The sequence below is a fragment of the Myotis davidii genome, unplaced genomic scaffold, assembly GCF_000327345.1.
Source record: "Myotis davidii unplaced genomic scaffold, ASM32734v1 scaffold247, whole genome shotgun sequence".
NCBI lineage: Eukaryota > Metazoa > Chordata > Mammalia > Chiroptera > Vespertilionidae > Myotis > Myotis davidii.
In genome coordinates, this window is record NW_006299593.1 from 2,092,680 (window position 1) to 2,106,783 (window position 14,104).

Consider the following 14,104-nt stretch of genomic DNA (forward strand, 5'->3'; position numbering starts at 1 on the left):
TGAGGCTACGTGTTCGGACCATAGGTTCAAGCTTACAACTATAGCTGTTGGCTATAATTGTGCTGGGAGGGCTCTGCCCCCCAAGCTGGGACTTGCACGTGGCCATGAGAGGACTGTGCCCTCTCATCAGTCCGAGGCTTGAACCTGTCCAAATACTGTAGCCGCTCTCCACACTCAGTAACCAAGGACAACCTCAGCAGAGCACCCTGATGGTGAGTCTGGGCCCAGCTCTGTTCCCATCCTGGGGCCACCAGGAAAATAGGGACCCATGTCACTGCAGCTCCTTATGCCACAGAAGAGGCGGCGGCGGGGGTGGGGGGGTGCTTCTTTCATCTAGCCTTCTTCTTTCCAGGTTTTGGAACGATAATCAGCCAGACAACTGGCAGCACGGGAATGGGCAGGATGAAGATTGTGTACATGTTCAGCAGAAGTGGAATGACAACAACTGCAATGCCCTCTATCAGTGGATCTGCAAGAAGCCCCTCAGCCAGGGTGTGGCCTGAAGTAAGCCAGAGCTTCGGGCTCCCTGCCCCTGCCAGCTCTGCACCCTTCCCACCATGATGTCCTGTTGAGCCTCTGAACCCAGCTTGCTCTCTGGGGCCTTCCATTTGGCCTTTTGTGTTTCCTGCCCTGTCCTTTTATCTAACCCTTCACGCGTGCTTACCTCGTAGGACCCTATGGGGTGAACAGCTTCTCAAGGCAAGAGCCTTGCTGTGCTTCTGTATCCGCTGCAGCAACCAGCGCAGGCCTGTCCGACGGCAGGTCTTCAATAAACACTGTGGATGAGCAGAAGCTTCGTACTTGTCTCTGCGACAGCCGCCACACGCTCTTCTCCTGGGATCGGTTCTCCTTCCCCGGTGTCCCTTCTCCTGAAACAAGTCATGGCCACCCCAGGTGTCCCCTGCATTTCCTTTGCAGCAGATGACCTGGGCTGGATCTTTCCAGGCCCTTAAACCACTGGAAAACCTTCTTTCTCTCCGGTGGCTGGTCTTGTCTTGTCTTCAGACTGTTACACTCTCTGGCTTTGGCCTCGTCTTGGGACCCCATCCCCCCTTCCTGGGACTCAGCTTTCTGCCAGCTCAGCTCAGAATAAGAATTTCTGAGCAGTTCTTTGCCCTGCCTTGTGGTGTCCCCCCACCCTATGCATGCAGAGGGAACCTTAACATTCCTGGAGTGCTTTCACTGCACAGCTCCCTCCCCTTTGTACTCCTTCCCAGATTCAAGCACTCTCTGTCTCCCCAAACTCCCACTTTCCTCTCTCCAGCTTAGTGAGACTGTCATGACCCTGTGGGCCCTCTTCCCTGCACTGTGGTCTGAAAAGAGTGTCAAGGAAGGACCCTGGGGTGCTGTGGGCCCATCCGGTCTGCTTCCCCATCCAGGAGCTTGAATCGCAGTTTTGCTCTGTTGTCCAATGTCTGAAAATAATTGTTTCATGCATTTTGTCCAGTTTTCTAGTTGCTTACAGCAAAGGGCTGGTCCAGTTACTCCTTTGATCAGAAATGGAAATATATTTATCTTTTATGATATCTTTGGTTGAATCAGACTTTAATCTGTGTGCATTCATATTTTCTTTTTGGCCTTTTCTATCATGGCTTCTTAGCTTTTTATTAATCTTAGAGACCCCTCCTCTACCCCAGGATTGAAATAACATTTTGCTGTATTTCTTCTACCACTTTTATATAGCTTTATTTTTTACATTTATATTACTAAGCCATCTGGAATTTTCTCAAATATCATTAAATGATAACATACTCTTTTTCACTCACTTGAAAAGCCAACTTTTTCAAATACGAAATGCACAAGTTCGTTTCTGGACCCTTGATTGCATTCCAATGAATTCCCTTTTCCTTTACGGGAAACACATTGTTTTAATTATTGTAGTTTTATAATATGTTTGGTTATCTAGCAGGGCAAGTCTCTAAGTTTTTCAAAAGTTTTTAGGTCTTCATGGGACAAGCTTGGTGATTGGTGGGTTCTACGGAAGGGCATGAAGTGGCTAGCTGCATCTGTCATCAGAGTATCCCTGCATTTCTGATTGCAGTTCCTCCAAGTGAGTCAGGATAGTAGGAAGCTAGGGAGATTCCTTGACAAGTGGAATAAGGGAAACTGGGACAATATAATTAAACAAGGCCAAAAATATGAGCAATTTACATCCAGCTAACGAATCACAAGGTTTTCACAATGTGTGTGATGAATCAACACATTGAAGGACAACACCTGAAAAGCTAATGACTATTTGCTAAGAACCTCCTCTGAGACCTCCCCTAGGATTCTGGCCAAAGCAAGATAAGAAGCCTCAAGACAAAGGATCCATGGCGTGCTCTCTCGCAAGAGCACACCCACTCCTTGTATCTCTGCTGTTTTTCTCCTAAACTCCAGGGGATCCCACAAGACTTGCAACCAGGGGAGCAGCGGTCAGTGGCAGCTTGCCCTGGGCTAATCCCCTAACCCAGTCTCTAAGGCCCCCTATTCTCTGACTTTTCCTCTCCTGCTGCCTCTTCTACCTTAAATCCTCCCTTTATTTCACTGTCCCCAGCTTTACAAAATATACTCTCAAAAGCCACCTGGACCAAGCTGTGAAATCTTTCCTATACAAAGTCAAGGACCCGCACACTACTAGCAGGCCCTAGGCAGACCCACCCCAGGCCCAGACCCCATCCAGTAACACCAGGGTAATACACTCCTCAGAAAGAAATTCTTCAATATTTGGCCTGGGAAATAGAAGCTGAGCGGCTAGCAGTCTATGGGCCCAGAGGGAGAAGGGGGCCAGGCAGCTCCCTGTTTCATATATAGAGGCTCCTGAAGCTCCCTGCTTCAGTCTGGCTGTGCAGACCTCCCTGGATATAAACCGCCCTTCTGCAATGTAGGCAGTGGGGTGTTGCCTGGTTACTGAAGGTAGAGGAGGAGATGGGTAAGCCAGTTCTTCTGTTTTCAGTCTGCCCTGCACCCCTGCCTTCAGAGGTAACAGGTATTTCTGAGTTCTGAGTTCACCGAGTTGTCCTGATTTTTATTCACTACCCCTCTTCAGACACTACTACTGTGGTAGAGTTCCATTTTCTCAGTTTTGCTGAGTCAGCTACCACCCACCCATTCACTCCCAGCTTCCAAATGTTGTTGAAATGCCTTGTCTGCTATCGATTCTTCTCCCATTCTTTGTCATCCTGTGTTTTTCCTGTTTTTATTTCTTCACTGTCATTATAGTAGATTTTTGGAGAAAAACAGACATGAATGTGTGTATTTTTATTTTTAGGATTTTCCTGTCTTATACTAAATAAAATAGCAGCCAGTGTTAAAGAATATGTCCTGATTTTTTTGGAATTTACTGTGATTTTCTTTTGGTCTTGTATATGCTCGCTTTTTATAAATGTTCCATGGGCATATTTATTACATTAGGCTTGTGATTGCTATTATTTAGATGTTCTACGTATATCCTTCATTTATAATTTGTCTGCCCAACCTATCAATTTCTCTAAGAGGATTAAAAGAAAACTCTTGCATGTTTAACATTAATCTATGTGTATCATTTTATCACAGTCTTGTATTTATAAAGCTTTTGATTTATATATTTCAGAGTTTCTTTGTTTTATGTCTAAGGATTCATAACCTCTAAATCTACTTGAAGAATTTTGCTTTTTATCAATATTCATTCAATCAAGGAATATTTCTTGTGCCTTTACTGTGTACCAGGCACTCTTCTAGGTTTCTGGGATTCAACAGTGAAACAAACAGATAAAAGTCCCAGCCCTCGTGTAGTTGGTATTCTAGCAGGAGGCAGGGAGACTCAGCCCCTCACAGCCACAGCAAGGAGTCTGTGGAGCTTGAAGCCTGAGGGAGGTGACAGTCTGGAGTAGCAGGCAGCTCTGCATCATCAATCCAGCCAACCACAGCCTGTGGGCCAAAGGTAACGGGACAGGGACCCATTAATAAACCTGAAGGATTCTCTCCTGCTCACTCCAGAGTCAATTCTCATGCCTGGGCTGGCCTGTCTCTCTTCCCAGGGAGGTTCTGAAAGCTGCAATTTCCCCAAGAGGGAGTCAGCATGGCAGAGGAACCGAGTTGTCTGCAGACTGAGTGGAGCCATCTGAGGAGCCGGAGTGAAGTCCTCAGCTATCCTGGAGGAAGTGGCCAGCTCTCACCCTGGAGGGCCTGCCCCACCCTGTCTCTGCTGTGGAAACCCCATACAGCTGCCCCTGGTGGTGACCATGGATTGTGTTGGCGGCAGTAGCAGGCTGTGACAGACAACTGTCACCACACGGGCTGTGCTGTTGGCACCTTGATGCCCACAGCCTCTTCTCCCAGAGCCATGGTTTCCAGTCTTTCTGGGTACAGGGACCCAACCTGATGGAGGCTGGGCTCTCACACTGTGACTTAGGGGAGAGCCTGGCTCTGGCCGAGGGGGAAGAGGGCGCAGACTTCTTTGCTGTCATGAAATGACCTCCCAGGCCTGCTTTTCTGGGGGCAGGGGACAACTTCTCCGTCCGGAGAGTGAACACATTCTGGAAGATGTCTCAGCATTTTGAGGATGAGGAAAGTCACTAGTTTAGAGGAAAATGTGCCCATGTTATCGTCAGCAGTTCTGAGTGTCCTCTACTAACACTTGTTCCCAGACACTGTACCCAGATTTAGGCCTGGGCTTTGGCCCAGTCCCCCCGTGTGCCTACACCATGCCTGCTAGAAAGCCCCTCTCCTTTTGTATTGTTCTCACTTAGAAGGGCCACTTATAAGTCACTCTAACTCTATCTGCTGCCAGCAATTCCCGCAGCTCAAAGCCAACCAACCCCACGGTCAGTGAAGGCCCCAGACCCCAGGAAAAACCACAGAAGAGTAAGGAGGCCTGGGTCGCTCGTGGGAAGGGGATTTAAGATAGAAAAGCGACCTGCCGGGCCTCAGACGGCTTCCTCCTGCAGGACAAGGGTCTTCGCAGCACACGTTCGCCTCTTAGTTCCCCCTGTCTCCCCCAAAGCAGCCCGCGCCCCACTGCTTCTTCGCTCTCCCCTAAGTCCTGCTTTTGTTATAATCTTACCCTTCTTATATCTGACAAGCGTTTCCCATTCCCACCTTGAAGAGGGACTCCAGGCTGTCTTTGGGGTGGCCCCAATGGGCCTTTCTTAATATCTCGCTACCAGGCCGCGGGAACTGAGCCCTGTGCTTCAGCGTCCTCTCCGCCAGCTCTGACTGCAGCGTTTGCACTGGTGCTCAGAACATCCCTCTGCATGAGTGCCTTAGGGTTTATCTGTACAATAGCTGAATTTCTGGACGTTCTGTCTGGCTCATAAATCATCTCTGCTGCTGTAGCCATCACTTACAGGACAGTGGGAATTACGTGAAGCAGGAGAGATTGGTGGTTAGAGACCCAAGTTCTGTGGCCAGACTGTCTGGGTCCAACCCCAGCTTTGCCCCTTTCTACCTGACTTTTGTGTCTCAGTTGTTCTTCTGTGAAAATATTAGAGTCCCCCCCCCCCCCCCCCTTGAGGCTGTTGTGTGGATTAAGAAAGTTCTTGTATACAAGTTTAGAGTGGTGCATGGCCCACAGATCCCTCTGTGCAACATCAGCTGTTACTGTTATGCCAGTGACCAAATCGACTCCTCACTACAACTCTGAGGAAGGTTCTAGTAAAATCTCCACTTTACAGGTGGCAAGATGAGGCCTAGAGTTTGAGTGACTTGTCCAACGGTCCTGTGATACAGCAGCTCTTCCACCTGACCTGCGACTAACCCTGGGGTCCTGTTTAAGTCTCAGTTCTTCTGTGAGGCCCCACAGCCCGTGGGGCTGTAAGCTTCCACCTACCCCTGCGTGGAGGCTGCCAGGCATCTCTCTGCACCTGCTGAAGCTTCCTGGGGACAACGCCTGTGGGTCTGTTCCTCTTCTCTACTTTTGGCAAAGAGCACTTCTGACCCACCGTTAACCCTGCCGGTGATGTGGCCAAGATTAACCCCAGCTCATGCCCAGTGTGGGTGGAGGAGGAAGAGCCTCAGGGGAAGTGAATGTGGGGCATGTTTCACAGACCCTGCTGCTCTCTTAAGGCTCTGCTTGTCAATGGACCAAGTCAACTGGAAGCGTGGGGGGCAGGGGGGAGGGGGCTGGGCCCACTGATTTAGGGAGGAGGCCACTCAGACCTCGAGGAGAAAGAACTACAGTGGAGGCAGCAAATCTGAGTTCTAGGCTTGGCTGTGCCACTGACCAGCAGCATGACCGTGGCTCGTCATTCAACTTCTCCGGCATCAATTTTCTCATCTGTACAATGGGCGTTAAGTCTGATTCCCAGGGATATATATAATAATAAATGCATAATATGCTAATTAGACCAGACATCCTTCTGGACAGCCTTTCGGACGACCTTCTGGACGAAGCCGTGGTGGGCGGGGGCTAAGGCAGAGGCAGCTGCCAAGGCAGTAGGGGCCAAGCCCTTGCACAAATTTCGTGCATCGGGCCTCTAGTAGTGAGATAAAATAGTACATACTATGTAAAAACCAGAGGCCCGATGCATGAAACCCATGCAAGAGTAGGCCTTCCTTTCCCCGGCGGTTGGCACCAGTTTCCCTGTGGCACCCGGGACCCGGGCTTCCCTTGCAGCCCCGGCTTCATCTGGAAGGTCGTCCGGAAGGATCTCTGGCCTAATTAGCATATTATGCTTTTATTATTATAGATAACAATACAAATTTATGTGATTATGAGTAACATTGCCAAGTTAATTTGGACAGGAATTCTGGGCAATGTAGACATGTCTCTTTGAAGTTTTTGATCCTGTTAAAAATGTCTTTCTTTGTATGCTCTTACTAAAGTTGCTTTTTAGCAGTTCTTTTGTGTCTTGACTGAGCAAAGGAGATTAAGGGAGTTGTGTCTGAGCCTTGGTCTGGTTGGGGTGATGGGGAGGCTGCTGAGTGCACTCAGGATGGCAGATATAGGAGGGAAGGCTCCTCTCAGTGGAGCCTCAGGGCAAGGAACAGGCAAAGATTGATGAGGTGAACATGTTGGGCATGAGATGGAGCAAGGAGCAATGTCTGTGTCTCATGGTGGAAGATAAGATGGATGGGCTCGCCGAAACCGGTTTGGCTCAGTGGATAGAGCGTCGGCCTGCGGACTGAAGGGTCCCGGGTTCGATTCCGGTCAAGGGCATGTACCTTGGTTGCGGGCACTTCCCCAGTGGGGGATGTGCAGGAGGCAGCTGGTCGATGTTTCTAACTCTCTATCTCTCTCCCTTCCTCTCTGTAAAAAATCAATAAAATATATTAAAAAAAAAAAGATGGATGGGCTCTCTCAATCCCCATCCTCACCCCCCTATTCCAGGCTGCCTTTTCTCATTGCTCCATTTTCCACGAACTCCTTATACCCGGGCTTCTGGATGCCAATTAAGGTGATGTAATTAGAAACACTTGTGCGAGCTTCCTAGCGTGGAAGTGAGGCAGCGCACACCTCCCTGCCCTTTTGTCTATTTCCTGTGGGCAAGCCCGGAGGTGAGGACCGTCTCTGCACAGGGAGGGTGGCCCCTTCCCAGCTTTGGGGGGTTGAGTGGCAGCTGCAGGAGCAATGGCTCCTTGCTCCCTGGTCTATAGGTTTGGTCATGTGTGTTCTTGACTCAGAGCTCCCCCGTTCCTTCAATCCTCCCAAAGCTCGTGTTAGCACCTAAAACCCTGAACTCTAGCTGGCCAAATTCCTTGGCCTCTAGCTGGTACACCTAGAAGAGTTTCTGACCCTGCTCTGCACCTTGATTGTGGTGAATGGCCTGGGACTTTGTTGCTTCAAGGTTTGGTCCCTGCTGGGCACCAGCTCCATTTTTGAGCAATGATGGAGGAGCATGCCTTGGAAAGAATCTAAGTCCCTAAGTGACCATGATGGGCAGAGATGCACTGCTGACCTATGCCTTTCACACTGTTAGAGGAAGGAGAAATAAACTCTTGGTTAGACCATTGCATTATTGGGTGATGGCCAGGTATTGGCACTAAGTCCCTATCAGGTGTAACAACTCAGCTCAGACTGCTCTCCCTCAGAACAGGTGGTTCAATGGAGGACTCTAACAGCCAAGAGGCCAGAAAGTTGAGGGAGGGGAGCAAATATCCTATGTAATTAAAGCCTAATATGCAAATTGTCTCCTCGAGCAGTCGTTCCACAGGGAGACCAGGATTTTAACCACTCGCTATGACCTGCGCTGACCACCAGGGGCGACACAGACCATGGTGGGCCTGGGCGACCCTGGAGGTGCTGCTGGCCGCATGGGCCCCAATGAGAGCAGGACCACGGGGGATGGTGGAGCAGGTGGAGGGGGTGGCTCTAAACCAAGGTGGGGTGCCAGGCGGGGCTGCTGGGCTGCGAGTCTGGGGGCATGAGCTGAGCCCGATCTCCACAGGCCACCCCGAGGGACCCCACCCGTGAAGGAATTTGTGCACTGGGCCTCTAGTGAAAGAATAAGGTTCTTACACTGGGTTCCTGATACACACCAGCTGGTCCACTCTAGGGCTTGGCGGTAAAAATAGAACCATGTCAATCATGTCCTCTTTGATCCTCAAGGAAAGTTGAGAAAATGGGTAAACTATCTCCATTTTCGGCCTCATTCCCACACATTTGGCTCCTGTTGCCCTCTATCTGCCTCAAAATGAACTTAGAGCAAACAAAAGTATATTTTAGAAAATATAAATATGTATTAAAATGTATATTCTTAAAGAAAGAGGGAAGTTACAAATAAGAAAAGGGGGACACTCGGGAGAAACCTGAGGTGTTGGATTGGAAGTGGAAATAACAGTATGAAATGCTTTGTAAAACATACCTATCTAACTGTATACAGTGGGGCCTTGACTTACGAGTTTAATTCGTTCCGAGACCGAGCTCGTTAAGGAGCTCGTTAACTCAAATTACTCTGTCAACTCAAAGCAAAAAATCTGCGAGAGTCAGCTGGTATCTCAAAAAACTCGTTAGTCAGGACACTCGTAAGTCAAGGCCCCACTGTACACAGAGAGAGATGCAGCTTCCAGAGCGGGACCCGGTGTGCCCGCGGCGGGCAGGCTTATGGGCGCAGGTGGTCCAGGCCCCGCCCCCGCGGCCCGCGGGCCTCGTGCGGCCCCAGGTGCCCCGGATAAGAGATAAGAGGCCCAAGGCCCGGGCGGCTCCGGTCCAGCGCGCAGCCATGGACATGGTGCCCGGCTTGCTCGTCACCCCGAAGGCCGAGGTGCTGGAGGACCTGCTGCGGGAGCAGTTCGGGCCACTGCCCCAGCTGGCCGCCATCTGCCGGCTCAAGCGGCTGCCCTCGGGCGGCTACTCGTCCACCGAGGACCGGCAGCTGGTGCTGGAGCGACGGCGCGTGGCCAACGCCAAGGAGCGCGAAAGGGTGAGCGCCCTGCCCCGCGCGGGTCCCCGAGGCCACCCCAGGACCGGCACCAGGACAGGAATGACTTTCTCCCCTCTCCCCGCCCCCATCCCCGCTACCAGCTCCCAACACCTGGTCAGGCCCCAGTGCACCCACTCGCTGGCCAACCGTGGGGCCCCCCCGAGGAGCGTCGGCCTCCTGAGGGCCGGCTGTGTCCTGGCCAGGGTGCATGACAGTGGCCTGGTTACCCGCCACCCTGGTCCAGCTGCTCACTCGCCGCCACCGGGATGGGTACCTCACATGCCTACCCCCCTGAACTGGTGCTAAGACGCCCGCGGAGCTGAGGAGGCCCCTGACAACTTCAGGAATGTCCCCCCTTGGCAGATGCTTTTGAAAGTTTAGAGCTCCCGAGTTGCGCTTACATCTTACAACCGAGTGCGCTGGTGGGCGCTTGGGGCGCGCAGGCCTCTCGCCATCCCTTGTCCCTGCGCTCTGCGTCTCTGTCTCCAAGCACACATGGCGTGCGTGGGGCCTAAAGGAAGTTACTCTTTTTTTTTTTTTAAATATATTTTATTGATTTTTTTACAGAGAGGAAGGGAGAGAGATAGATAGAGAGTTAGAAACATCGATGAGAGAGAGACATCGATCAGCTGCCTCCTGCACATCTCCCACTGGGGACGTGGCCGCAACCCAGGTACATGCCCCTGACCGGAATCGAACCTGGGACCCTTCAGTCCGCAGGCCGACGCTCTATCCACTGAGCCAAACCGGTTTCGGCAAGGAAGTTACTCTTTAAACAAACAAACAAAAACAAACAACCCCACCTCCCCTTCCCCAATGTCGCAGTGTGCACCACACTCCCAGTTAATCTCCTGACAAATTAGAGAAAGCGCCCATTTCTCAGTCAGGCTGGGTTCGCGCTGCATCACCAACCCGAATGGTCCCGTGGGCCGTAGTAGGAGCGGCATCTACTGGTAGCTTTTGGTATTTGTAATGAAACCCAAACTTGTCAGATCCGTCTCCTTTGGTTCAGTTGCAGCCTCTGTAGGTTGGGTTGCAGCAGAAGAGGATCCTGGGGAGGGTGAATGGTGGAAGAGGCAGGGGCGCACATTTAAGCTGGGACTGAGGAAGAAGTTCTGCTGGGGCCTGTTCCTGGGCACCCCGCCGGGCCGAGGTGCTGGAGGACCTGCTGTGGGAGCAGTTGGGGCCACTGCCCCAGGTGGCTGCCATCTGCCCCTTAGAAATGTAGCCCCGGTGAATCAACTAGGAGCTTTGGGAAAAAAAAAAGGAGAAAGGACCAAGGAAGAGTAAAAGACTTACTGGGAAACTTGCAAGAGTGGAGAAACATGATTTTACCAGACACTAGACTCTTCATGAAAATAACCCTGTGATCTGCTGTGATGATGTGGCCCTCAAACAAGATTCGGATCCAATATTTTGCATTTTGTGTGGGCCTTCCCACCAGGAAGGAATCGCTTTCTGTGGCAAACTTCAAGTCCATTGAGCCTGGAAGACTGAGACTGGAAGGAAAGGTGAAGTGGTGACTCTGTGGCATGTGCCTGCTTAGATGCCCCACCCAGACTAGAGAGCTGTGGAAGGGAGCCTTCAAAGCCCCCTTCTGTGGTTTGGGGGGATGTCTGTACAAATTAGCTTCTCTGTTCTCACTGTGCCTTTTTGTTTTCCAGATAAAAAATCTCAACCGTGGTTTTTCCAAACTGAAGGCATTGGTGCCATTTCTTCCTCAAAGCAGGAAGCCTAGCAAAGTTGATATTCTTAAAGGTGCAACTGAATACATACGAGTCCTCGGTGATGTTTTGGGAAGAGCCAAAGAGTCCGAGGTAAAGGTTTAGGAAGTTAGAGCAATGAGATCTATCATTTATTGACCCTGTATGTGCCAGGCAATTTATGTATACATTCCAGTTAGTTTATAACAACCCTCTGAGCTATCTATGGTCCTCATTTTATAGAGGAAGCACACAACATACAGTTAAAGGCCACGTGGTTAAGAAATGTCAGGAGCAGGGCCTGAGTGTAAGTCTGTGTAAGATTTGGAGCCACGTTCCCGACCATCTCTACACCTTCTGTCACTGCCCTGGGCCCTGAGCTCCTAAATGCTGAATCTTTCATAGAACCTTGACAGCTGGGTCATGAGAGGAGGCTCCCATAAGCCCACACTGTGGTGGTGGCTTCTCTTCAGCAAGAAAAACATCAGACAGGTCCTAGAAAGGAAGAGGCATTTCTATCCCAAAGGGGTCTCCCTTGGGAAAGGTCCTCCCTAAAGGACAGCCCTGCTGGAGAGCCCAGCAATCGCCTGCAGACAGCAATCAAATGAACCTTCTTTGCAATCTGCGAAGCACCATAACGTCACCACTGTCCTCAGAATGCATGGCTCAGAAGTGTCCATTAGGCAGTGGAAGGCAGGGGGTTGATTTTATGGGCTCATTCCATGGAGAGGCAAACCTTGAAAGCCAGAGAATGCATTCGTCATCAGGGGAGGTAAAATACGAAGAGAGGAAAGGCCTAAGTGAAATTATTGACAGGAGGAAGGAGGAGCCATCAGAGAGAAGGTGGTAGGAAGGTAGTAGAGAAGCAAGATGGGTCCTAAAGTTGGGGATGGGGGAATCTTGAAAATCTGGGGGTGGGAAGTAGTGGGAGGAGCACAGAGAGCTCAGGAAAGGCAACCAGGTCCAGCATTTGAGGTGTGGAATAGGAATGGCTGGAAGCCAGCTGGTAGGGGATTGCGGGTGTGTTATTGCCAAAAATCTGGAGTCTACGCAGAGGGAAGTGGCAAACTTCACGTCCATTCAGCCTGGAAGTCTGAGACTGGAAGGAAAGGTTAAACCCAAAGGGAGAAGAAAAGCTGTTAGAGCCAGTAAAGGACTTTTCCAAGTAGCCGTGGGCCCATGTTTAGCGACAGAAGGACAGACAGCAGAAGAGAAGCAATCATTCTGTCAGCTTAGGGCAGAAACAGCCAGGTGCGTAATTGTACTTTCTGGGGTGTTTTTTTTTTCTTGTATATTAGTCCTTCTTAGGTGATGACCGGAAGGACACATTCTACAGGAATGGATTGTCCTACTGGCCAAATTGGATAGTTGGGTTTAGCATGGCCATAGTTTGCAGATACACAAGTGGCTGCCTTAGTTTTTTTCTTGTATGTTTATTGTGTAACAGAAGCGCTTAGTTTTATGCTGTTTTCATTAAAGTACAGGATCTGTTCCATGTTGCTATAATATTTTAAATGCAGTGGCCCATTACACAACATTTTAAGGTTAGGGAAGAACAAAATACAGTCCATTGAGCAATGATTTTTCTCTCCATAACTTAAGAATTGCCCTTATAACTTAAATGAAATGTCATCCATTACAATTTTGAAATATATTGATTTAAATCTTCAAAATCTGACTGTCATAGCGTTTGACAACTAAAAATATGATTTCTAGAAACCAAACCCAGATCATCAGAACTATATAAACAGTACTTCCGAACCACGTATATCCACGGCTAAAGAGCAATTGAGGAACAGCACTCAATGTGCTGGCTGTGATGTGGGCTTGAAGAATGAGGAGGAAGGGCCCTGGGCAGATGGTGGCAGTGGCGAACCAGCATGCACTTGTCGTCAGAGCATGATGTCTACAACTGGAGTTACTCCGCTACCAGGAGTATGGTAAAACCTTTCTTCTTAAATTGCAATATAGATTAAAAAAAAAATTTCAGAATGCTTCCCTTGAGGTGTGTGGTATTTTTTTATGATGAACCATTATTGAAACAAGTTCATTTTGTGAAAGCACCTAGGTTGGGAGAGGGAGTTGGCTAGTTTGGAAGATCTATTATTATGTCCCCAAATGAACCGGTAAGCAGCCCAAGGGGAAGCCAACTCCTCCAGAACCACTTATCATAGACCTCAGCTTATTTTTTATGACCCTCATTAATATATCAAAAGGTTTTCTGGACTCTGAGGTCTCTCAAAAAAGAAATAAGAGCTAGATCGCCATACATAAAGCTGCATGGTCACAGCATATACAAGCATGTACACACACGCACACTCATGTGCACATGCATAACTTAAAAAATTGGCCTTGTTATAAGGCAGCATTTCCTAATTAATAACAAGGAGTTTATTGTAACAGCTCTTATTACTCTGCCCAGCTAAGAAGCCACTCGAAATAGCAGCCGGCTTCTCCAAGTCTAGAAGGTGGACTTTTGGTCCTTGCTGTGTTTTCAGTGTTACACAAATGAGACCCCTTACTCCATCCAACGATACGATTGCTATTGAAATATGAAAGTCTTGTGGGAATCTAGAACTAAATGTACTGTACCAAGCAAGTTGCTTAGTCTGATATATGGGAAAACGGGGCTGTGGAGTCACAAGTGGTGGTTGGTGATGGGAGGCCATTTCGAATAGCAGTTGAGTGCAGGTTTTAGAGATAGAATGCTGAGGTTGAAACCCTGGTTCTACCACTTCCTAGCTATGTGACCTTGGGTGAGCTACTGAATCTGAATCTCCCCAGTCCTCAGTTTGCTCATCTGTAGAATGGGAAGGATAATTGTATCTACCCTGTATGTAAGATAACTGTGAGGTTCAAATGGCATCATGCCAGTGAAGTGTCTAGCACAGTACCTGGCATGTCAATGTTCAATTGCACATACATTATTAAGTCTGCTTGATGCACCATGAGCAATCACATTGATTGGCGAGCAATCAGCATTGATTGGTGAGCAATCAACAATGAGCCACACTTTAGCTGTGTTTGCAGCAAGTGTTCAGGGTTTTCTCACGTGCCTCTCACCGATGCTCCACTCAGGTT

The 14,104-nt window shown here is 49.4% G+C and overlaps 2 protein-coding genes across 5 annotated transcripts in view; both read left to right on the forward strand.

Moving 5' to 3' along the window:
- The window catches only part of CLEC4F (C-type lectin domain family 4 member F), an 8,840-nt gene extending 7,473 nt beyond the window's left edge, over positions 1 to 1,367 (forward strand). For all 4 annotated transcript variants that reach the window (XM_006775304.2, XM_015571512.1, XM_015571514.1 and 1 more), the window contains one exon: positions 353 to 1,367. In XM_006775304.2, coding sequence (XP_006775367.2) covers positions 353 to 503 — 151 coding nt within the window. In that variant the 3' untranslated portion in view covers positions 504 to 1,367. The remainder of the gene's footprint in view (positions 1 to 352) is intronic.
- A 7,587-nt stretch (positions 1,368 to 8,954) lies between these two features.
- FIGLA (folliculogenesis specific bHLH transcription factor) overlaps positions 8,955 to 14,104 on the forward strand; it is a 10,505-nt gene continuing 5,355 nt past the window's right edge. Inside the window, 4 exon segments of the mRNA XM_006775342.1 lie at positions 8,955 to 9,320; positions 10,985 to 11,137; positions 12,740 to 12,941; positions 12,944 to 12,963. Of these exon segments, the coding sequence (XP_006775405.1) occupies positions 8,955 to 9,320; positions 10,985 to 11,137; positions 12,740 to 12,941; positions 12,944 to 12,963 (741 nt within the window).